This window comes from Eubalaena glacialis, chromosome 13 (assembly GCF_028564815.1).
Source record: "Eubalaena glacialis isolate mEubGla1 chromosome 13, mEubGla1.1.hap2.+ XY, whole genome shotgun sequence".
Lineage (NCBI taxonomy): Eukaryota > Metazoa > Chordata > Mammalia > Artiodactyla > Balaenidae > Eubalaena > Eubalaena glacialis.
In genome coordinates this window covers 16,634,991-16,660,747 of record NC_083728.1, presented here as the reverse complement: position 1 = coordinate 16,660,747, position 25,757 = coordinate 16,634,991, and the positions used below count along the sequence as shown (strand labels likewise).

Here is a 25,757-nt window from a genome sequence, read left to right as displayed (position 1 = left end):
TTTGCCCCCGTCATTGTCTCTCATTCTCTCTTGTATCTACCTTTTTCTTTCTTTCATGCCTTTTCTCTGTATCTCTTTTTGTCAATCACCTTTTCTTCTTCCTCATTTTTTTTCCTGTTTCTCATTGTACTTTCTTTCTGCTTCTTTCTGTCTTGCTCTCAATCCCGAAATTTCAGCAACCCAGGGACAAGAGTGCCCTGCACTATACCTTGGGGAAGGTGGGCGCTGCCCCTCTGAGGGCACCGACAGAGCCCACTTCCAGCAAGATTGGTGAAGAGGGTGTCCAGGCTGGGGAGGACTGGGGTCTGCCTCCTGGGCTGCTGGGACGAAACCCTGGCTTTGAAGTGGCAGTGTCATCTCACCCCAGGGCCTGGTCCAGATTTAGCCACTGTCTGGGCATTTCTTCCCATTGCCCCACCCACTTAGTCCACTGGGGTGGGAAGAATGGGGTGTTGCGCCCCTGGACGAGAGCCGAGTCAGGAGGTCTTTGCCAAGTTCCCAGTAGATAGCATCCTCTGGGGTGGTAATGCTGGAGAGCACTCAGGGTTTGGTGCCCTCATGACCGCCCCCTCCAGGCAGCCGGCTCTGACTGCACAAGTCCAGACGTGTGACCCTTCCAGCCAGCTATGCCCCTGCTGCCCGGCACCGTGGGCCTGGCAGGCCTGCTCTTCTGGGCAGGCCAGACAATGAACGCCTTGATGCCCAATGCCACCCTGGCTCTGGCCCAGACCGAGGGCACAGCTGTGCGACCCCTGACTGGCCTGGGGGTGCCCCGGTACCGGCGGAAGCGCCACATCTCTGCCCGGGACATGAGTGCCTTATTGGATTATCACAACCACATCCGGGCCAGCGTGCACCCACCTGCCGCCAACATGGAGTATATGGTGAGTCCCCATGCCCTCCCAGTGCCTCCTCCAGCAAACGCCAGTCCACTCAGTGTGTCCTGGAAAGACTGGACCATTCACCAGCCTGGCCTCACTAGCCAGTATCTGGGCATCTGGGCCCTGTGGAATGGGCAGGAATTCGTCTGCCCATTTTACAGATGAGAAAACTAAGGCGGTTGTCTAGGTCCTTTCTGCAGGCAGGAGCAGAGGACTGTGACTTATGGAGCATCTCCTGTGCGCCAGGCACTTACGTGTAACCCTCTTCCTTCAAGGTGGGAATTATCTCCATTTTCCAAATAAAGAAATCAAAATGCAGAGAATTAATTTGCTGAAGGTCACCCAGTTGGGATTGCATCCCAGGTCTGCCGGCTGCTAAAGCTGTCTTAACTAACACAATACCTTTTCCAAGAATTCTGGCTTCCAGCCAGGGAGCCGCAGGGGGCGGGTGGCTGGAGCTTTCCCTGCCATTGTCTCTTTGCCCCAGGGGTTTGATGGACACACCCGAACTGTCCTCAGCAAGCCTGTGGAGGTAGAATTTGGAGAGATGGGGTCTGGTACCTGGGGTGGGAGTGGGGGTCTCAGGCTGAGGAAAAACAGCAGCTGACCAGCGGAGGCAGCTGGGATGTCTTCCTTCAAAGAGGCAGGGTGGAGGGCTCTCACCCCAGCCCACCACAAGCCAGACTCCGGAGGGGAGGAGGGAACCTTTCTCTTTATCGCAGCCCCTCCCCCAGGACCATTGTCCCAAAGCAGCCTGGAGAGATAGGCTTCCATTCCACCTACAGATTTCTTTAGGCAAAGGGATTGTTGGCCTGCCCCCTCGAAGACAAACACCTACTCCCTCAACAGCCTGCAAATGCCTATACTTCTGCAGTCTGTCCATTCACTTACGTACCAGCTCCTGCTTGGAGCCAGGCACCACGCTAAGCCTCGTGGACGCTGCCGAGAACAGGATGGACAAGGTCTCGTCCCTCACAGAGCTTCCATTTTAGTGGGGATGATAGAAAACAAAGATCAACCACAAAAGTTACGTGTAATACGACATCAGGTCGCAATAAGGTGTTGGGAGGGGTGGGGATAGGAGCCCAAATGGCAGGCAGCTAGAGGTGGCGGAGCCATTTATTTGTTCATTAACTGACTCATCCATTGATTAACACAGTGACTGGCATGTAGAAGGCCTTCTAGTTTTCAAACAATGACACATTTATTGAGCACCAGCCTGTGTGCGAGGCCCTCCCCACTGCAGGTGTTTAATTATTGCATGCTTTGTAGGACAGAGAGAGCTAGACAGCTCACCAGGGGCCCGAGGAGTGTCAGTGAGTGTGGGTTTGATGTTTGCATGCCCCTACCTCAGTTCACCCCTTTGTGACACGAAGGAAACATTCCTCTGCTTTCCCTAAAAATGGATGAGTCCAACATCTCTGGGGAGATGTCTGGACCCCTCTTTGGGGATCCCCATTGCTTCACTAGCTAGCTTCAGCCCACAGGACTGGTATCTGGCTAAACATCCCTTGCTTAAGCAGCCCTTTCCCTCCTCTGGCTCCAAGAAAGACCGGGTCCCGTTTCACATTCTCACACCCGCCAATTGTAATGATTGTTTAACATCTCATTTCCTGGTTAGACTGTGAGTCCTTGTTCAATATTTGCTGAATGAACAGATGAAACGAATAAAAGAATAATATCTCAGAATCCCAGGAAGTCAGAGTGGAAGGGAACTGGTATTTTTTTTTAAAGTGATGCTTTTTCAAGTTATAAAAGTTGGAGCATTCAGAGATTGGAAAATTAAGAAGCTGTTACGAAGGATGAGGAAGGTATTCTCTAGGTACTGATGTGGAATCATCATTAAGGTAACCCATCTGGTTAAGTGAAAAGAGCTAGGGGCCAAATAGAATGTCTGGAGTCCTGCCATTTGTCAAAAAAATTCATATATATATATATATATATATAAAACTATTGTATGTATGTAATATATAATTATTTTATGTATATACCATATAAGATATATAATTACATATATAAATATATATGTGCATATATAATATACTTACAGGTGTAGAATATTTCTGGAACAGGACACAAGAAACTCACAGTGACAGTTGCCTCCAGGGTCAGGGTGGCTGGAGGGACGAGTGTAGGATGGGGATGAAAGACTCTCCATTTTTCCTCCTTCAAACATCTTACATATTAAATTTGTTCATGCTTTCACTATTAAAAAAAGAACCTTTTGAATTAAAAAATTTTAATGTTTAAATAAACACATTGGGGACTTCCCTGGTGGCGCACTGGATAAGAATCCGCCTGCCAATGCAGGGGACACGGGTTCGATCCCTGGTCTGGGAACTAAGATCCCACATGCCACGGAGCAACTAAGCCCATGGGTCACAACTACTGAGCCTGTGCTCTAGAGCCCGCGAGCCACAACTACTGAAGCCCGCGTGCCTAGAGCCCGTGCTCCGCAACAAGAGAAGCCACCACAGTGAGAAGCCCGCGCACCGCAAGGAACAGTAGCCCCCGCTCGATGCAACTATAGAAAACTCGCGCTCAGCAACAAAGACCCAACGCAGCCAAAAATAAATAAAATTAAATCTTTAAAAAAAAAAATAAATAAACACATTGAAAAAAATACAATAAATTAAAAAAAAATCCATTCTCTTCCCATCACTCTGGGCTGAGTCACTTCTAGGGACTGCTGGGAACTCCTAGGCCCATACCCTGGGACCCCGCTCAGAGCAGAGAGCCCCAAGCTTGAAGTCCAGTGAAGGACAAAGGGCATTGGACTGGGAGTCAGAGACCTAGGTGTGGATCTCGGCTCTGGTGTGGACTTGTCTTTGACCTTGAAGTCGTAGGCCTTCTCTGAGCCTCAGTGTTCTAATTTATCAAGTGGATTGGTTGCAGGGTTCCAAAGGAGATGGGGAGTCAACGTACCATGTATACGTGCATCTCTAGACACTGTTGAAATGATGGTGTTTGTTCCCCCGGGGAATTTCATGACCTTTCTTTTTCCCAGGTCTGGGACAAGCGGCTGGCCAGGTCTGCTGAGGCCTGGGCCACGCAGTGCATTTGGGCCCACGGGCCCTCACAGCTGATGAGATACGTGGGCCAGAACCTCTCCATCCATTCTGGCCGGTGAGTGAACCTCTGCCCTTCCTTCACTCCATCACTCAACAAGGTCACTGAGCACGCTGATGGCAGAGTGATTTTTCGTCTATCTTCTCCGCCTCTGCAGGTACCGCTCGGTGGTGGATCTCGTGAAGTCTTGGTCTGAGGAGAAGCGTCATTACTTGTTTCCGGTCCCGAAGGACTGTACCCCGCGCTGCCCCTTGCACTGCAGTGGCCCTGTGTGCTCTCACTATACCCAGGTACACCTTTGTTGGGATGTAGGGCTGATGAGAGAACAAATCCTCTACCTTAGAAGAAAAAGAATGTGGTGGGACAGCAATTAGAAATAAAACAGAGGCCCTTAACAGACTTCCTTTTACATAACGAGCCAGTTCCTGGAAAGTTGTGTGTACATTGAATTGAGCTGAACTGGATCTTGTTTTGAGGGTCTTAGGTCGGCGGACCATATTGTTTGACCCCAAAATGGAGATGTGTGGTCTGACAAGTTCAAGACTGCCTTTGATTTCAATAGGTCCAAACATTTTCTAGTATTTTTTATTTTCTAAGGCTCCTGCTGTCTTAAAAAAAGAAACGCCAGATAAGATTACAAAAGACTGTAGTATATTTTGAGTGCTAATATTGAAGTTGTTACCACTTATTATACATAAAAATACAATGCAGTATAATGTTGCAAGAAATAGGACCAGAAGTTTTCAATGGTAGGAAAAATGTCTACTTTCAGGTCTGCCAATCTCTCTGTGACTCATTTGCAGTAAATGTTAAAAACTGAAATTTGAGACCCCCTAGGAAATGTGAGGCCTAAACCAAATGTCCTTCCTGACATCCATGAAATATTATTACCTCCATTTTGCCAAAGGAGAAACCAGGCACAGAGGGGTTAAGTGACTTGGTCAAAGTCACACAGCTAGTGATATTGAGATTCTGATCCAAGGCTGTTTAACTCCAAAGTTTGTGTTTTAACTTCCAACATGACAATGATTTTCAAACATTGGTCACTAGGGGGAAAAAAAAGAAAGAAAGAAATCTAATTGAAAGGTATAGAACATATTAGCATATATCATTCTATATGATAAGATTAAATATTGGTTCATAAAACTTTTGTTCAAATTGTTTGAGGAGGGGTAAGGGTGTGTGTGTGTGTGTATGTGTGTGTGTGTGTTGGTACACTGGGTAACAATATAAAATGTATTCCTTACTGTTGGTTATAGTGGAAAAAATTTTGAGAAACATTATAGTACAATATGCCTCTAGTCCCCTCACCCTGAGACAGGTGCCTCCCCCAGGAAAACCTCATCTAATGCATCCACCCTGACAGAGCAAGCCCAAGAACCTTTCAGCCCCAAGTCCTTCTCACAGCCTCCTTTGTCTTTGTCCCTCCTCAGATGGTGTGGGCATCTTCCAATCGGCTGGGCTGTGCCATCCACACCTGTGGCAGCATCCGTGTCTTGGGCAGCACCTGGCACCAGGCTGTGTACCTGGTCTGCAACTACGCCATTAAGTGAGTGCAGCTCTGAGGCAGAGGGGGCTCTGGGGCAGGAGGGTGGACCCTGAGGTGGAGTGGGCAGGATTCTCAGAAAAGGAAGACATACAGGACACCCTGCCTTCCTCCGTTCTAAATAACCTGAACATCATACAATTCAGTACTTTTAGAGTCAATCAAGAATCCTTTTTCTTTACCCAAGTTTCAGAATCGATTGGGAGATAGACAGAGGACCAAGGCAGGTGGATAGGCAGTGTCCCTGATGAAGCCAACAGTGGAGAATGTGGCTTAGGTCTGCCAGCCAAGTGGGCTTGCAAATATCTCACTGTTGAATTAGACCTTCATATCTATTGACAGGCAACATTGGCCAACCATAGGCCTCTTCTAAGTGCAGTGCCAGCCCCTCTAAGCTTCCCACAAGAAATAGAGCAACCAAGAATACATGCTCCCTACAGGCAGGCAGGTCCCATAGGAAAGAAAGGAAGGATGCAATGAGCATGCTCTGCTGCTTCTCCCAGACTCTCCAGTCAGCTTGGTGGGAGAGAAGTCAAGAGTGGTCTTCACATGCTAGTCTCCTGGAAACACAGAGAAAGGGGGATGGGAGTTCCCATCCAACGTACAGTATATAAACTTGCAACAGATTCTCATACAAAACAGATTACAGACTCTCATACACAAACGGGAACAAATTCTAAGTAAACATGATATTCAGAGTTTCAAGATTACATAGTCATAACTGCCTTTTACTCTCACGTAGCTCTTGATCATTTACAAAACACTTTCCCCTTATTATCTCATTGAAGAGATGAAAGAGAGAAAGAAGGAAAAAGGGAAGGACACTGGGAAAATATCTACTCTTTTTACAGATTAAGACATTGAGGATCAGAGAGGTTAAGTAATTTACCAAAAGCCACAAAGCCAATAAGTTGCAGAGCTGTTTGAAACACAAGTCTTTTGATTTCATGTTCTATCTACTGTACTATCCTGATGTTCTGGAAGTCATTGGTAGCCCGAACTCGGATTCTCAAGTCAAGATATTTGTTAAATAGAGACATCTATTGACAAAGTGTCATAATGCAGCCCAGCTTTATCAGATATGGAAAAATGCAACAAAGCAAATTCCATCACACACAGCTTAAGGAACTGTTCCAACTTGTTTGCTGACATATTGAATTTTCTTTTAAAGCTTATGACGTTCTTAAGGATTTTTTTTAATATATTTATTTTTATGTATTTATTTTTGGCTGCGTTGGGTCTTCGTTGCTGTGCGGGTCTCCTTGTGGTGAGCGGCGGCTACTCTTCGTTGCGGTGCGCGGGCCTCTCATTGCGGTGGCCTCTCTTGTTGCGGAGCACGGGCTCCAGGTGTGCGGGCTTGCCGGCTGTGGCCTGCCGGCTCCAGAGCGCAGCCTCAGTAGTTGTGGCTTGCGGGCTCTAGAGCGCAGGCTCAGTAGCTGTGGCCCAGGGGCTTAGTTGCTCTGCGGCATGTGGGATCTTCCCTGACCAGGGCTCGAACCCGTGTCCCCTGCATTGGCAGGCGGATTCTTTAACCACTGCACCACCAGGGAAGCCCCATATTGGATTTTTGAAGCATTGACTATTAACCGTATAGTTGTTAAGATTTTTAGGCTCTGGAGTCAAGACTGTCAGAGTTCAAATTTGTGATTCAACTTCTCCATGCCTGTTTTTCATCTACAAAATGGTAGTAAAATGGTATCTACTTATAGAATTGTTGAGAGAATTAAGTGAGCTGACCCAGGTAATGTCCCCAGGCTCATAATAATTTTGGAATACATGTTGGTTCTTATTCTTATTACTAGACCTGGGTTTGGTTCTCAGCTCTACCATGTACACACTGAGGACTTTGGATAAGTCATTTCATCTCCTTGGGTCTCAGTCTCCTCTTTTAAAATAGGGCTAATGCTACCTGGCTCACAGAGGATCTTGGTACATAGTTGCCCATAGTACATGTTAAATAAATAGTGGCCAGGATTATAACTAGGTTATAAACTCTTTGAGGGCAGGAAATAGACCTGATTCATTTTGGTATCCTTTTACTACAGTGATTTCAAACCTTTGTTCTTTCAAGCAGAACTCTTTTCTAAGTGGTTAAATTAAACAAAAAAAGAATGACTTTTATTCCATCACCCCTGGTGTCTCCACCACCCACATTCCCTGCCCCCAAACTTCCAGGAACACCTTTTTTTTTTCCTGCTGGAAAAACTGGTAGCGTTTGATATATTTATTTATTATTGTTTAAAATTCTATTACATTTTATACTGATGTACATGCTATAAAATTCAGTGGGTATGAAAAAAGGTAAACACAGAATGTTGTCTCCCTCCCCTGCCCACACTTCCCCTCTGTAAGTTTCTTGCATAACCTTCTGGAGATCTTTTATGTATTTACAAACATGCATATGTTTTCACTCCGGGAGCACCTTTTGAAAACGGAGGACTCACAGCATCTGGCACAAGTCCTGATGCCCACTAGATGCTCTGGAAGTGTTTGTTGAATGAATGAATGAATGAACCCATATGAAACCAGAAATGCATACTTTTCTAAGCACTTTGGCTGACTTTACTTACAGTCATTCAACAATCACTTTTGGAGGAAAAAGATTCCATTTCTGTCCACAAAGAGTGTTTGTTTAATGTGTGAGAAAATAAGGCACTGGGACTTGAAAGGTAACTAACACTACAGGCCAGTGGTGAGATTATTAGGTAACTCTTAGCAAGAACTGGGGGAGTGATTTTAGGCTTTGAGAAGACAAAGAGGGGGAAAAAGAGAAATCTGTGGGCTGGGATGGAGAAGTGAGTTGTGGAAAGATGAGGTGTGTAAGCTGGATCCACTTGCTGCTAGAGCAGTCTGGAAGGCCTGACTGAAAGCTGTAGATGTGATTCATAAGCTAGGGGCCAGCAAACTACAGCTCACAGCCAAAATCTGGCCTCCTGCCTATTTTCGTAAATAAAGTTTTATTGAAACACAGCTACGATATTTGTTTACATATCGTCTAGGGCTGCTTTCATGCAATAAAGACATCTGGCCTCCAAAGCCTAAAATATTTACTATCTGGCCCTTTACATTGCCAACCCCTGCACAGGCAATGGGGAGCCACTAAAAGTTCTTGAGCAGGAGAATGATATGATGAAGGTTTGTTCTTTTTTTTTTAAACAGCTTTATTGAGATATAATTTACATACCATATAACTTACCCATTTGAAGTGTACAACTCAGTGGGTTTTGGGTATATTACGTTATTCATTTTTTCAATCGTGGTAAAATATATGTAACATAAAATTTGCCATTTTAACCATTTTTAAGTATACAACTCAATGGCATTAATCACTATTTCCAAAATGTTTTCATCACCCCAAAGAGAAAATCTGTAACCTTAAAGCAATGGCTCCCTACCCTCCTCCTCCCTAAAGGCTGTGGTTCATTGAGAGGATTAACGCTGGAGCAGGTAGGATGGATTTGGGATAAGGCCATTGAAGAAATAAATGTACAGCAGTGGCCACAAAGAGGCTTCGTGGGCATGTCCCCCATGAGTGAATTATACTCAGTATCTAATTATTCTAGTTCTCATTTGCATACCACCTTGTAAGTTACAAAGTGTTTTCACATAATTTTTATGGACACCATTTCATTTATTTATTTTATTCAGAGGATAAAATCAAGGCTCAAGAAATGAGGTGGTTTATTCTGTCACCAACTGGCAGGTGGCAGAATCCAGGACCAGAACTCAGATCCACCCGCTGGGGAGGGGAGGGGGGTGTTTGTGCTGGGAGGTGAGGGTGGGGTGGAAGGAATAAGAAAAGCAGCATGTCCTGGGGAGTCACTTATCTGCCAGGTGAGGTGCTAGAGGCATGCGCACATGGCTCCATTATTTGATCTGCTGCTGCATCCCTGTGTGGGAGGGAAGTCTTGTATTGGTTTTACAGATGAAGAGACTGAGGCTTGCAGGTGTGACTTGGTCACAGGGCCAGACAGTGGCAGTGCTGAGATTTGGAAACCTTTGTGAAGGTGGCTCCATGTAACTGTCCCCCGACCCCGCCTCCCTGGGACCTTTTCTCTTCCAGGGGCAACTGGATCGGCGAGGCGCCATACAAGATGGGGAGGCCGTGTTCTGCCTGCCCTCCCAGCTACCAAGGCAGCTGCAACAGCAACATGTGCTTCTAGGGGCTCAAATCCAACAGGCTCCTGTGGTTCTGAATTTTCCCTGGGCTCTGGCAGGGCTCCAGCTGGGCCTGACCCTCCAAGAGTCCCTTCCCAAAGACCGGGTCAAGCGATTTTTTTTTAAGGACATGAGTTTGGCTTACTTCACCAGTCTGAATTTTCCCTCCTGATTCCATTTCCTAAATGTCCAGCATGTGCCAGAAGAAAACAACCTCCTTGCCTTCCTTCTTACCTGTTAACATCTTTTTTTCCTCCGGCCTCTGGGAAAGAGGCCTGCATCTTTAATTGACTCAGTTCTCCCAGAGCCAGGGCTGGAAGGAGAAGTGGCAGCAGTTTTGTGACTCTCAGGCCTCAAACCCACAAGTCTTTGTCCATCCAATAAAAGGTATTTATTAAATAATCTTTATCCTGAAACCTACCTTCATTGATCCAATAACAGCCAACCAGCTTCTGGGCAGCCTTTGAGGACCTGTGGTCTCCCTCTCTAAGATGGGACCATTTCAGCTCCAAGCTTTTAAAAAATAACTGAAATTAGCATATGGACACCCCACTCACAGTGTATGTTACTGGAGCCACAGCAGGGTCCAGGCACCCCTTTTACAGATGGGCATACTGAGGCTTAGTGAAGGGGTGTGACTTACTGAGAGCTGCACGGCTTGTCCTTGTCCACGAAAGCACCCAGGTTTAAGCTCCAGCTCTGACAATCCCTTCAGGCTGTTCCAGACACCTCTCTGAATGTCAGAACTGAGAGGCTAAAGCCGAAGCTGGCCTGAGGGAACTCCCTCTTTCAGCGTTTTTTTTCTTCCTGCCACTCTCTCTGCCTTGGTGTCTCTCTTTCACCTACTGGTCTCTCTTTCTCTCACCCTCCTTATTTCTCCCATGGAATCTCATTCTCATTCCCAGAAACCATTTCCCCTCTCCCCACCCCACCCCACCCAGTTATCATAACACACAAAAGTCCTTTTGTCTTTAGAGATAGTAAAATCTCTCTCAGACCTTGCCCTCCAGCTGGGGCCCACTCCCTGCCTGGCTGGAGAGAGCTCCATTCAAAGACCTGGATGGAAAACAGGCCCCCTTTCCCCAGAGTCCCTACATTGTCAACAGAGTGAGTTTTCTTCCCTGTTGGTCATTCCCACCTGGGCTATGTCTTGTGTGTATCAACACCACCTCCCTCCGCCCTCAATAAAGTCCTTTGAGATCCCGTGCAATGGCTCTTTCTGGTCCCTGTCTCAGCTCTCGGAGGGTCAAAAGAGGAGAGAGGGAAATGGAGTAGGGGAGATGCAGCGAGGGGAAACCAGCTCAAGAGGAAGGCCAGGGGAGGGGCTAACAGCCCCTCAGCCCTTCCTTTGCACCAGCTACATCAGCTAGATCACACGTGCATGTGTCTGTATTATCACTCCATTTTACAACTAAGAAAAATGAGGCTTAGCAGAAGTGCCCAGTAGTGAAATAAAAACAAGGACGCTGTTCTGAGTTCATTATTCTTAGATTATATCCCGCCTGCTTTTTTGGGGGGGGTGGGGGTATTAAAATATCCTTTCATTTATTACACAATGGTGATAATAAATGTTAGATTTCCTAAAAAATTATTAATGTACTTATATTGGGCGGGGGGGAAACGGCTTGCCAATCCTATGTAAAATTCCCAAAATGTTCTGGAAATTTAAGTGGCATGTGACCCTCTGGATTCAATGGCATGTATAGGGTCACATAGCTAGTAAGGAGCAGACATAGGATCTGATTTCAGCTCCATCCAACCTCAATGCCTGTGCTGTTTCGAGCGTCTCACGTTACCTTCCTGTGTCCTGAGTATCAGGATAACGAGAATAATGACCATTGGCATTTATGAGCTGCTGAGTACACTCTTAATCTCATTGAATTATCACTGCTATCTTAGGTGATAGGTACTTATCCCATCCCCATTTTACAGACATAAAAACTGAAGCCATAGAAGCTGGGTTTGAATATGCTCTGTATGACTCCAATGCCCAATGTCTTAACCCGTTCACTCTCCTGCCTCTCAGCTAAGAAGGGAGAAACCCAGGGATTGGACAAGGGTAGAGACGATGAAGCAAAAAGTGCCACTGGGAATTCCAGATGACCTCCCAGTTTCCCGCATTTCTGAAACTGTCTCTGAGAAGAGCCCATGTCAAGGAGAAATGAGTCAGGTGAGCAGGCTTGTGTTTGCCGTGCCTTGGCCCCTGCACCTGGGAGCGAGTACTCAGGTAGTTTCCTGGCTTGATTAAGCTGCTGTTCCAACTGAATCCGGGAATTTTTTTTTTTTTTTTTTTGGCTGCATTCGGTCTTCATTGCTGTGCATGGCTTTCTCTAGTTGCGGCGAGCGGGGGCTACTCTTCGTTGCGGTGTACGGGCTTCTCACTGCGGTGGTTTCTCTTGTTGTGGAGCATGGGCTCTAGGTGCACGGGCTTCAGTAGTTGTGGCACACAGGCTCAGTAGTTGTGGCTCATGGGCTTAGTTGCTCTGCAGCGTGTGGGATCTTCCTGGACCAGGGCTCGAACCCGTGTCCCCTGCATTGACAGGCGGATTCTTAACCACTGTGCCACCAGGGAAGTCCACCAGGGAACTTTTGCTGCAAGAAATCTGAAACAGCTTTCAAACCTCTGTAATATTTTATGTTTTTTGAAGATCTTCATCCCCCAATCCCATCTGATTTCTCATTTGCTCATACATTCACCAACCAAGAGGGTTAAGAGCATGGACTCTAGAGCCAGACTGCCTCGGCACAAATTTAACTCAGTGGCCAAGTGTGCTTGCGTAAGTCGAGATCTTAGTGCCTCAGTCTCACCTATAAATGGGGACACTAATCATATCTGCCTCATTAGGTCCTTCAAAACATTAAATGAATGAATACATGGAAAGCACTTGGAACAGTACCTGGCGCTAGTGTAGATGGCTATTTTAAAAGTTCAACATCGGGATTCCCTGGTGGCACAGTGGTTAAGAATCCACCTGCCAATGCAGGGGACACGGGTTCGATCCCTGGTCCAGGAAGATCCCACATGCCACGGAGCAACTAAGCCTGTGCACCACAACTACTGAGCCTGTGCTCTAGAGCCTGTGAGCCACAACTACTGAGCCCGCGTGCCACAACTACTGAAGCCCACGCGCCTAGAGCCCATGCTCCGCAACAAGAGAAGCCACTGCAACGAGAAGCCTGCACACCGCAGCAAAGAGTAGCCCCTGCTCTCTGCAACTGGAGAAAGCCCGCGCGCAGCAACAAAGACCCAACGCAGCCAAAAAATAAAAAATGAAAGTTCAACATCAAGAGGGAGGAGAGAGGTGACGTAGTCACTGAAATGGAAGAGGAAGCTATGGAGGGAAGTTGCTTTTTTTTGGCCACGCAGCATGCAGGATCTTATTTCGCCCACCAGGGATCGAACCCGCGTCCCCTGCAGTGGAAGCATGGAGTCTTAACCACTGGACTGTGAAGAAAGTCCTAGAAGTTGTTTTTTTAATAAAAGAGATAGTGTAGCATATTTAAATATTGATAAGATTCTGTCTCTAGACATTTGTCCTACAGATATACTCCTCACATCTGGGTCAGGACATTTTTGAAGTTTATGATGACATGCACTTTATGTAGTGGCAAAAGCCTGGAGACAACCTTAGTGTCCAGCAATAGGAGACTAGAAAAATCACCTATAGGACATTCACACAATACGTAGCCACTCAAAGAATGAGGCAGGTATGTTGGCGTGGAGATAGCCCTTAGACACTAAGGAGGGAAAAGTAAGTGACAGAAGAGTGTGTTTAATATGTTCCCGTGTATTTATATGCATTTACATGTGTGTATGTCTGAGTCAGCTTGGGCTGCCATAACAAAATACCATAGACGGGTGGCTTAACCAAAAGAAAATTTTTTCCCATCCTGCAGGCTGAAAGTCTGAGCTCAAGGTACCAGTATAGTTGGGTTCTGGTGCGATCTCCCTTCCTGGCTTGCAGACAACTACTTCTCACTATGTCTGCTTATGGTGGGGGCAGGAGAGAGAGAGAGAGGGTGCTCTCATGTCTCTTCTTATAAGGGCACTAATCCTATTGGATCAGGACGCCACCCTTATGACCTAATTTAATCTTATTTAGTTCCATAAAAGCCCTGTCTTCAAATACAATCACATTGGGAGTTAGATCTTCAAAATATGAATTTGGGGAGGACACAGTTCAGTCCATAGCAGTGTATAGGTGTATAATTTCTGGAAATACATACGAGAATTTGCTTAAAAGTTCAATAGAGTGAGATGTGGGAACTAAAGTAGGAGAAAGTCTTATTTTTCATTTTATGCTGTTAGTACAATTTTCATTTTTAACACATGAATTTACTACTGGCTTCATTTATAAAACTAGTTTAAAGTAAATGGAAGCAAAAGGAAAGATCACATCACATGGTTAAAGTTAAAAAGACTGACAGCAACAAACAGTGATAAGGATGTGGAGTAAATAGGAGCTCTCTTACCTTGCTGGTGGGAATGCAAAATGGTATGGCCACTTTGGACAATAGTTTTGGAGTTCCTTATAAATTAAACATATACATACCATATCAGCCATCAATTCCTTTCCTAGAAATTTAACCAAGGGAAATGAAAACATATGCCTGCAAGAAGACTTGTCCATGAATGTACATCGCTGCTTAATTCGTAATTGTCCAAAACTGGAGATAACCCCAATCAATGTCCGTTACAAGGTGAATGGGTGAACAAGTTGCATTATATTCATTCAATGGAATACTACTCAGCAAGAAAAAAGGACACTAACACAGGTGAAAGTCACAAATAGGCTGAGCAAAAAAGGCAGACACAAGAGTAAATCCTGTCTGATTCTACGACATTCTAGAAAAGACAAATCTACTCTAGTGTGACAAGCAGCAGATCAGCAGTAACCTGGAGTGGGAGGTGCTAGGGGGATTAATTGCAGAGGAATAAAGGGAACTTTGGGGGGCAATGGAAATGTTCTGTATCTTAAGGTTATAGTTACATAGGTGTATACATTTGTCAAAACTCATAAAACTATACACCTAAAAAAGGGTACATTTTATTATATGTATATCATACCTCAGTAAAGTTGATTTTTAAAGTTTAAAGAGGGAGAGGTTGAATATATAGGAGAACTCACACATGGTCACGTGGGGCTCCCAAGCAGTGGGAAGAGGGAGGGTGTGGCCCCACGTGGATCTGGAGGGAAGGAGGTGAACGAAGTGCAGATGCAGGTGAATTTTTGTGGGGAGTTGAGGCTGGTCCAGGGTGAAGGCTTCTCTTTTCTCTGTGAAGAAGGTAAAGTCTCAGCCTGCTGAGAATGAGATGGAAAAGTTTTGAGGAGAGAAAAGATCTGAAATAGAGGCAGAAAATAGAAAAGCAAGGAGGAGAGAAACAGGGTAGAAGTTCCAGGCAGTGTGGAGGGACCTGGCGAAATTGTTGATCATTAATCTCTGGTGGCCCTCATCTGTCTCGCTAAGTGATTTTGTTTTTTTTTCAACAGTGATTGGCTGCTGGTTCGTAGGCATGAAGAAAGCAAGATACTTAGGCTCTTCCAGGCTTGGGTTTTTGTCAGGCGGTCAGAAGGAAAGGAACTGAGACAGAAGCAAGAGAGAAACTAAGATGATGGACTGTGGGCTTCAAACTGGACAGGAGGAAATGAAGACAGGAAGGTGCAACAGGTAGGGAGGAAACGGAAGGAACAAAGGACTGGAGACACCCCAGTGTCCATCAGTAGGGGATGAGAGGTCCCCTTGAGGTTGCTGAGCAAGCACACTGGGAAAAAGAGACTGTGGACAGAGAGGAATAGATCAATTAGCTAGTTTAGAAGTGAAGCAACACGTGAGGTAGGTGTTACTATGGGAAAATGAAGCAATGTACCCAAAACTATACAGCAAGATGATGGTGGAGCTGGGGTTTTCTTGACTTTTCTGAGTCCCAGGTTTTCCTACTTCTCATTTGAGCCTCCCCATCATGATGAAGACCCTGAGCTCAGGATTCCAAGTCAGGCTGTGAGACCCAACATTGGGATAAAAGAAATGAGACTGTTTCCCCAAAAGCCAGATGGTAGCCCAGTATGCAGGACAGCTAAGATGCAAGATGGCTCTGCATTCCGAGGCCAGGATGCAGATTTCGGCAGTAGGTTGTGTTTTGTGTGGCGAAGGAGACCAACGGACCGGTGGAGGGAGCAGGCAGAGTGCCTCTGACCCACGGGCCTTGAGGCATACTTGTGTTTCTCCATTCCTCGTAGCACTCACCATCTGTAATTATGTCTTTGCAATAATATCTTTAATGTTATCTAATTAATGCCCATCTCCTCCATTAGTCCACAATTCCATGGGTGCAGGGATGACGTCTCTTTGCTCATTTCTATATCACTGGAGTCTAGCACAGAGCCTGGTATACAGTAGGTGCTCAATAAATATATGTTAGATAAAGGGAAATTGTGGGTTGGAATTCTAACTCCTCTTTGTACCAGCTGGGAGACTCCAGGCAAGCAACTTCTTTCTGTGCCTCAATTTCCTCATCTCAAGTTTTAATTTAAACGTGGCAATGCCTGTTGCAACTCCCAGCATCCAGTAGGCGCTCAATAAAGCCAGCTTCCTCCTTTTCTCCTCTACCCCTCCCTCTTGCCTCATGCCACACCCATTGTTTGGAGCCATAAAACCCAACCCAGGTTGGACTCTCACCTCCTCCTCCTCTCCTGGCCAGTCCTTTCCCTCAAGTGAGGGGTGAGGGGGCTGGTGTTCCCCACATTCTGGTTCCAAGAGCCCCCAACCACAGAATGCAGGACTGGGGCCCTAGTGGACCTCTGGTCTAGCCAGGTTGTCGTTGCCATGGCAACAGTGACAGTCCCCAGCCACAGGTTCCCTAAGTGACTGGTTACTCTTTAACGTATCCACCCACCTTGGGTGATTAGAAGAATCAATAAGATAACCGGGCAGTGGCAGCTGGCTGCACTCACTGCCTTCCTGGTGGACTAGCTCCCGCTGTTGTTGTGTGTGGGCCCCAGGCTCCTCCATGCCCCCAGGTCTCCGGCTGGGCAGGCTTGGCCATGGTCAGTGTGAACGCGCCCCTCGGGGCTCCGGTGGAGAGTCCCTATGGTGAGTGGGGTCTGCAGTTGGGCTTCGGGGGAAGACTGGACATGGTGGGACCACCGTTAAGTTTGGGAGACCATGGGATGGCCCTCTACGTGTTTCCTAGCACCCCAAAGACCCTCTAAGGGCTTCTCTAGAATGGCAGGAAACCCAAGGGAGGCATGTGACTTGCTTCACTAAACTCCTAAACTGAGGCCTGGTGGATCCGATATGGGAAGTACTTGGAGGGGCTGCAGGAGCCCCAGAGTAGGGGCTCGGCTCACTTTGCCCGCCCACAGAGACAGCCTTTGTGGGGATGCATCCCGGGGGTCTTTAGGAAATTTCACAGAACGTGGAACTGGAAGCATCATCCTCACTTTGAAGCCTGCAGAGAAGCTTGCTGGGTCTCGGTCACGGAACTAGCTCCTGGTCTAGGTGGGATGGGACCCAAGGGGAGAGTTGGCCGGCTCCTCTAACGAGGACCATCAGCTCTGGATAATTCAGCAAGGGGAAGCCATAGAAGGAAACGCACAGCCTGGGGCATTGGAAAATGAGAATGATCTTTGCTGTAAGTGTGTAACTTAGACGCAGGGTTAGGGAAGAGTGTGTTTCGGTGAAGGACTGGGGCTCCGCTGCTCGGGGTAACCCCAGAATTGGAAGTAACCCCAATGACCGGCAATAAAGGATGGGTAAATAAAGCATGATGCCTCTTTAGGATGGAATGCTATCCCGTTGCTGAAGAAAAAAAAATGCAGATCTGTTTGCAGATAGAGAAGGACCTCCAAGTAATTATGTGAAAAAAGTAAGCTGAAGAGAGTATAGCATATTACATTTCTGATAACAGAACAGATATATTCATATGTATGTACACACGTTTGTATTTGCGTAAAAAATTAGTGGAAGGACACAAAGAGACCGGTAACAGAGCTTTGTTTCTAAGGAGGGAAGTTCAAGAGAATGTTCATTTTACTTTTTTGCACATTTTGGATTTTCAAAAATTTGGTGCATTTTATAAACTGATTTCAGTCACATGCATGCGCAGAGCTTGACCTCTGGAATCCAGTAGATCTCGGCTCTTGTTCTGTGACTTTAGACAAATTACTCATCATTTCTGGGTCTTGGTTGCCTTCTCTCTGAAGTGGACGGAGGGTGTCTTAGGGGCTTCTTGCAGGCAGGACTAAAAGAAAGCGAGGGTGTAAGCCCTCGGCACCAGGCACGTAGTAAAGCCTCAGTAAATATTACTTGATATCATCATTACCTAAGGGCAGATGGCCTCAAGGAATCAGGGACTGGTCTCTCGACTGGTCCAGGGGATCTTCTTTCTTTCACCATCAAGCAGGAGTATGTGAGGCAGTGGAAATGGCAGAGGCTGAGAAGCCAAAAACAGCCTGGGGACCTATCCCGCACACCAGCTGTGTGACCTTGGGCAAGTCACTTCCCAACTTTAAATCTATTTCCTCATCTGTAAAATGGAGAGAACAACAGGACCTATCTCACAGGGGGCGGTGGTTAGAGGAGATAGCATAGCTAAAGGGCTGGGCATGCCTGGGGGTCTTCATCCAAGGTTAAAACACAATTGTGAGACTTGGCTGACCCTGTGTCCAGAGGAAGACTCGTCATCTCCCAATGGGTCAGATAGGGATGGATGGATGATGGATGGGTGTTCTATGCCTATTACTGCATTTAATTCTCAAAATAGTTGTCTCAGATAAATAACATTATCATCTCCAAAGACAGAAGAGAAAACTAAAGTTTAGGATTGTTTAAAAAAACCCATCTGACTCCAGACCTGACATAGTCCATCTGTGCTGACCCTCTTGGCTCAGCTACAGATATGGCTGAGGAGATAAAGAAGGGCTCCCATGCCCAGATTTGCAGCATGCATCAACAACAAGAGAACATTGCCATCCTGGAACAGGGGGGCATTTGCTGGTGTGTGTGTGTGTGTGTGTGTGTGTGTGTGTGTGTGTGTGTGAAGAAGAGGAAGAGAGAGAGAGAGAGAGAGAGAGAGGGAGAGGCATTGGCTAAAAGACCCTGCTTTTCAGATAAAATAAATGTGGGTTAGCATTAGCATTCTGGATCTGCCTTTTTTTTTTTTTTTTAAGCTGTATAACCTACCCTTCTCTGAGTCTCAGATGTTTCATCTGTAAAATAAACTAGGGCAGTCTGCTGGGAGGCTCTGGAAAGATGAACTTTCTGATTAAAAAAACAAGCAAACAAGTGCTTTGAGTAAAACCCCTTCTTCTGGGATTCTCAACTGGGGATAATAATAACCTCTGAAGGTTGCAATCACAGAGGTGAGTTGCTGGGTAAGGAACATGGTTCATAGCAGAGCCTTGGGAGAGGCAATGGAGGGCAGGGCTGTGGTTAGGATCACAAGAATTAATGTACAAGTGCTTAAGATGCAAACCATTATATATAGGATGGATAAACCACAAGGTCCTAGTGTATAGCACAGGGAATTATATTCAATATCCTATGATAAACCATAATGGAAAAGAATATGAAAAAGAGTATGTGTATGTGTAACTGAGTCACTTTGCTGTACAGCAGAAATTAACACAACATTGTACATCAACTCTACTTCAATAAAAATTTAAATATATATATACACACAAGTGCTTACAATAGTGCCTGACACAAAGCAAGCACGGAATAAATCCCAACTGCTGTCTCACGTTTTTGAACCTTAGTAGGATAGTCTTTAATCAGCTTTGGTGTGGTGGTACTGGGCAAACTTGACCTTTCCCTGGTCTTGCAGTGCCTCCACGGCACACTGGATTCGGCTTTATAGTTCTCATCACTACTCTGATCAAATCATTGCGTGTCTTGTCGCATCTGTCTCCCCCACTAGACTATAAACTCCATGAGGCCATGGACTTCAGTGTTTTGTTCAGCCTTGCACGTCTCACATGGTGACTGGCACAGAATAAGTGCTCAGTAAGCATTTGTTGGATGAATGAATTGAGGTCAGTTTTAAAGAAACAGCCCTATGACAATGGTCAGCAATGTCCACCAGGTCTGTGCTCTTCCCTTCCTTCCTCCCTGCCATCCTCACTGTGTTGGCTTTTGGTTCTTGATTTGTCCCATTACAGACCCAAGGTGGCTGTCACAGTATCAGGTATCACGTCTGCAGTTAAGTGTCTGAAGCTGGAAGGGTTTTTCCTCCAAGCACTTGTTTCTTTTCCCCCCAAAGCAAAAATTTCCCAGAAACCTCCCAGCAGACTTCCTTAGTTCAAGGAAAGCTGGGAGGTGTCTAATGGAAAGAAATGGGAACACACAACACAGGTTTAGACCAATGATGGTCTTTTCTTGTCTGGCACAATGCTGCTGCAAACCAAACTGGGGTTCCCTTGTAACGGGTTTCTCAACTTTGACACTACTGATATTTTGGCGTGGATAATTTTTTGCTGTAAAGGGACTGGCCCGTAGGATCCTGCACTGTAGGATGTTTAACAGCTTTCCTGGCTTCGACTCACTAGATGCTATAGCACACCTCCTGTCAGCTGTGCCAACCGAAAATGTCTCCTGCCATTTCCAAATGTGCCCTGGGCACATGAAACACCACTGTGTTATAAGGAAGCAGAATAGCTGCTGAGTAGGATCTGCCACAACTGAGTGTACTGTGACTCATGTTGCAGTATTTGCTTTGGGTGCCAGCATCTAGCTCAGGGCCAGATTTGGGGCTATCCTTAGCAACTGTGAGGATAAGATGCTATGGTGTGCATATCTGTGTGCTAACCTAACTCCTGGCTTTGTTATTTTCCTACCCTTGTTTTGCTTTTAGCAAGCTTCCCTTGATGATTATTTATTTTGGCCCTTCAGGACTCTGCCATTTTTGTAAGCATCTCAAATCTCCTTGAGGGCAAGGTCTGTATATGTCTGATGCTTCTTGTTATACCCCAGGCTACCATAGGACCTGGTCCCATGTAGAACTTGAAGGAGGTTTATTTAATGAATGAATGAGAAGATGGATGAATGAATGAATGGATATTTGGGTGGGTAGATAGGTAGTTGCTTTGATGAATCAATGTGATGGGCTGGTGAATGGATGGATGGATGGGAATGAAATGGAGAGATAGATGAACGAATGGTACAAATGAATGAATGAGTAACAGGGAATATGGGCAGGTGGGTAGATGGATGGATGTAATAATGAATAGATGTGATGGATGGGTGAGTGGGTATGGTGGATGATGGATGGATGGGATGGATGGAGAGATATGTGAATGGATATGGCAAGTGGATGAATAAATAACTGGAAAGATGCATGGGTGGATGGATGGATGGATGAATGAGGTGATGGGTGAGTGGGCAGATGAAAAGATAGATGGATGGATGGATGGATGGATGGACGAGATGGGCTGGTCTTGGACATCAGTACCTACAAGTAAAGAGACAAGGGGTGACTTGGCCACTGGTCAACAATCCTCCTTCAGGGCAGTATATCTAAGTGTCAGATGAGCCGGATTTTTCCTGGGGACATAGGACTAGTTCCTTTGACTAGTGGCATCAGCCTCAGGTCAGATCAGAAGCTGTTGTCAGAGGTGGTTTGGTTAAGTGGCTCTCCCACTTAAAGCTGTGAGAGGCTGGACACTTTGCCCAGCTCTCTGATCATCAATTTCTTCATCTACCAAATGAACCTTGGTCGTTGTGAAGATCCATGAGCTCATGAAGGCGAAAAGGTATCATAAACTATAAAGTGCTTTGTCTCCCTGAATGGTTGGTTGATGAGCCCAAAATTGGATAGGGCCCCAGATACTGGCCAGCAACGGGACTATGTCAGATACCAGGCATGGCTGTTCCCACCCTTTATTCTCAAAATATAGTCTCCCTCACCCTTCCTGCCTTTCTCCCTTGTCCATATTATCTTCCTATCCCACCTCAATTTGATTTCAGCCTCTATGGTTCAATGGTTTACGAATCTTGCTGCATATGGGGAACTTTCTTAAGATAACATCTTTTGGGGGCTCCACTCCAGACCTGAATCAGAATCTTCTGGAATGAGTTCCAAGAATCTTTAAATTTTCATTAAGTTCCTTAAGTGATTTGGGGTGTTGGGTCAGCTGGAGTTTGGAAACCATTGCCTTATTTTGTCCCATTTTATAAAGGGAGGATGTGGATACCCAGAGTGCATCCTGTCTTCATCCGGAAAACTCCTGCATTCGTTAATTAATTGTTCACTCATTCATTTCTTCAACAAATGACCACTGGGGGCTTATGGTATGCAAAGCATTCTGCTAGGCTCTGGGGGAATGTAGGAGAATATAAAGTATGGCTTTAGATCTTGGAGAGCATCCAATCTGGTGGGGTAAACAGATGAACCAGCAGCAATCAAAGACAGAATGCCATAACAGGGGTGAACAGGCCACAATGGGAGGACAAAGGGGCTTAGGAAGAGGGGAAGGGGTCAGGGACCTCTTGACCCTGGAGGAGTGAACTGATATCTAAGCTGAAACCTGAAGGTTTAGCAGGAGTCAGCCAGGAGGAGAGAGGGAGGGGGACCAGCAGATGCAAAGGCACTGATTTTATTTAACATTTGACTGCAGTGAATTCCATCCTTAATTGAAAGTATCTTGGGACTTTTCTGATTGTTCCATAAAGGATTTATCTTGTCCCTAAAAAGATTATGAGATGCTTAAATGCAGGAACTACGCCTTCCATTTTTTTTCTGACTCACATGCCTCTAGCATAAGGGTGGACCTCTGAAGAGGAAAGAAATTTATTTCCATATAAGCCCCTTCTAGGTAATGGGCAGGGTGCCGGCTACTTTATAGGTTTTTCTCCCTTTTAATCTTTGCAATACCCGTCAAGGTGGCAAGTATTATTCCCACTTCATAAACAGGGAAACTGAGATTCAGTGTTGTTAAGTAAGTTTCCCTGTATCACCCAGTGAGGGATTGAGATCTAGTCTGTCTGGTGCCAAATCTTCATTCTTTTGGCTACGCTGTTACCTCTTATAATAGCATCTGAGAGGCTGCATAACACCTTGGTTAGCAGCTCAGACTCTGGAGTCAGACTGCCTGGGCTCATATTGCCACCTACTAGCCATGTGGCTTTGGGTAAATTACTTAATTTTCTGTGTCTCAGTTTCTTGATGTGTCAAATGGTGTGATAATAACAGCATCTACTTTGTAGGGTTGTGAGAATTAAATGAGGTTGATGCCTGTAAAGCGTTGAGTGTCTGGCATGTAGAAAGTGCTACGTAAATTTTATGCATTGTTGTTGTTTTTTTTTTTTTAACATCTTTCTTGGAGTATAATTGCTTTACAATGGTGTGTTAGTTTCTACTTTATAACAAAGTGAATCAGTTATACACATACATGTGTTCCCATATCTCTTCCCTCTTGCATCTCCCTCCCTCCCACCCTCCCTATCCCACACCTCTAGGTGGTCACAAAGCACAGAGCTGATCTCCCTGTGCTATGCGGTTGCTTCCCACTGGCTACCTATTTTACATTTGGTAGTGTATATATGTCCATGCCACTCTCTCACTTTGTCACATCTTACCCTTCCCCCTCCCCATATCCTCAAGTCCATTCTTGTTGTTATTATTATACCTGCTATGTGAGAGGGACTGAATGCTTCCTACGTGCGAGGCATCTTTTAGCTGCTGTGGAACAAACAGAGATGAATGAGGGCTATGTAACTGGTTCCGGGCTGCAATTCCTTGGCTGGACAAACCTTGGTCCTGAGCCTTCAGATGCCCTCTGAGGCCTGAGGTTGGCTCTCGGGGGCTTGGCTTGTGATTCTGGGCCTGCGTAGAGCAAATTGAAGGCATGGAAATGGGGGGAACAGACCTGGCCTGGCCACAGCCCTGAGAAATGGCTCTGGGTCCAGTCAGCTGTTTGTGACCTCACTCAAGTCCTTTTCCTACTGGTGCCCTGCCTCCTCTTCTGAGAAATGGAGGCCTGTGCCTGGCTCAGTGGTCATCACACAATATTCACTGGAGCCCTAGGAGTCAAGAAAGATGCCTCAGAGTTCACTTTGAGACCAGTGGGGGCCTGGGGGTGGTGTTCAAACAGACCAGGTTCTTAGGTTCCCCCACGCCGCAACCTCTGGTTTAACCAGAGACGCTGCATTTTGATTTTTGATGGAAGTGTTTAATGAAAGGATTCCATGGTTAAAAAATGCGTGGACCAGACCAGTGTGTTTCAAACCGCAATCTTGACCCATTAATGGGTCATGCAATGTATTGGGTTGTATTAGTTACGGCAATGCTCCCTGTTGGAACAAAAAAACAAACCTATAATGTAAGTTAGAAGTTTACTTACTTCTGTCACATAGTCATCCAGGGACCCCAGAAGTGCCCCTGGCTCAGAGTGACATTTATCACTTCTATTCACATTCTATTGGTCAGAACTAGTCACCTGGCCTTGGCCAAATGCAAAGGAGTCTGGGATATGGGGTCCCTAGATGGGCAGCTTTTTTCCAGGAATAGCTCTAAACTACGGAAGGAGGAGTGAATTTGTTGGTACACAGCTGACCACCTCTGCCATGGGACCATGGTCACATACACAAATACACACACACACAGTCAAATATGTATAACATGTATGAATACACAATTTTTTACATTAAACATTCTAATAAAATAAGAGCATAGAGAGATATATAGATAGTGATAAAGCAAATGTGACAGTATGCTACCAATTGATGAATCTAGGTAAAGGATACATTAGTGCCCACTGTATTATTCTTTGAATCTTTTGTAGGTTTGAAATTGTTCAAAGTGAAGTGTTGGGGGACATGTAATTGTTAAAATTTGCTAGACTTATGAACAGGATAAAATATAATACAAATAGTGTAAGATTTAATTTAGGCTTAAGGGTTTTGAATTATAACTTTAATACAGGAGTTGGCAAACTTTTTCTGTAAAAGGCCAGATAGTAAATATTTTAGGCTTTGCAGGCCAGATGGGATCTGCAGCAACTACTCAGCTCTGCTCTTGTAGCACAAAAGCAGCCATCAACAATAAATACGTGAATGAGTGTGGCATGTTCCAATAAAACTTTATTTATAAATATAGGCACTGGGCCAGATTTGGCTCAGAGGTTGTAATTTGCTGACTCTTGCAAACTGAAAACTATATTGAATATATATTTTTTAAAGCCTTTAAAGCACATATATGATTCCTAGAGTACAATTCAACAGTTTTCATTAGAAATTACGGATCAGCAGTATCCAAGCTGTTAGGGACCCTGAATCTGTTCATGTACCCTCACTGTGCTGGACAAAATAATTTCAGCACATTGCTGTTCACATAACCAACTGATTTCTTTCATTTTCATTTCTTGTGTTTTCTTTGAATAAAAATGTATTATTTAAAAAATATGTTTATTGAAGTATATTGTTCACACAGAAAAGAGTATGAATCATAAATCACAAATAGATTAATGAAATTTTACAAAGATGACCACTTTTTAAAACTGAAGTAAAATAGAACAGAAAACATCCTAGTGCATCTCATGTAGTCACAGTAAATTTCGTGTGTGAAAATTTTGTTCATTTCTATATGGTTATGGATGTGTGTGGGGGATTGTGATAATACCAACAATTTATAGATCACATACTAGGGCTTTACAAATAATAACTCCTTACCTTCACAATGACCCTGTGAGGTAGGTGCTATAATTGTCTTTACCCTTTTATAGATGAGGAAATGGAGCCACAGAGAAGTTGAGTCACTCAGTGAAAGTGACAGATGCCTTAAGAGGCGATGCTAAGGTTCCAACCCAGGCAGTCAGCCTCCAGAGTCTGTGTTTTGACTGCCACCTTTATTGCCACTGTATATAAAGTATGGGATGTAAATGTGTTACTTACTGAGGGTCATAGTCAAAAGGGTTTAAAAGTCACTGGACAGAATGTTCCCAAAGGTTCTTTATAGATCTAAAAATAGCATACTTTTCCTTAAGTGTACCCACAGGGAACAGGGGCTGGTTTTCCATAGTACATTGACAAAACACTTTTAAATCTTACTGAATTTTACTATGTGTTAGTAAAATTTATAATTTATAGCATATTGAAGCACTAATATA

General features: G+C 45.2%; 1 protein-coding gene across 1 annotated transcript; it reads left to right on the top strand.

Moving 5' to 3' along the window:
- The first annotated feature begins 626 nt into the window (after window positions 1–626).
- Window positions 627–9,659, top strand: R3HDML (R3H domain containing like). Its single transcript, XM_061210159.1, has 5 exons — window positions 627–884; window positions 3,889–4,007; window positions 4,108–4,240; window positions 5,384–5,499; window positions 9,560–9,659. Exons 1-5 carry the CDS (start codon window positions 627–629, stop codon window positions 9,657–9,659), a joined length of 726 nt encoding a protein of 241 aa, XP_061066142.1.
- Window positions 9,660–25,757: the final 16,098 nt, after the last annotated feature.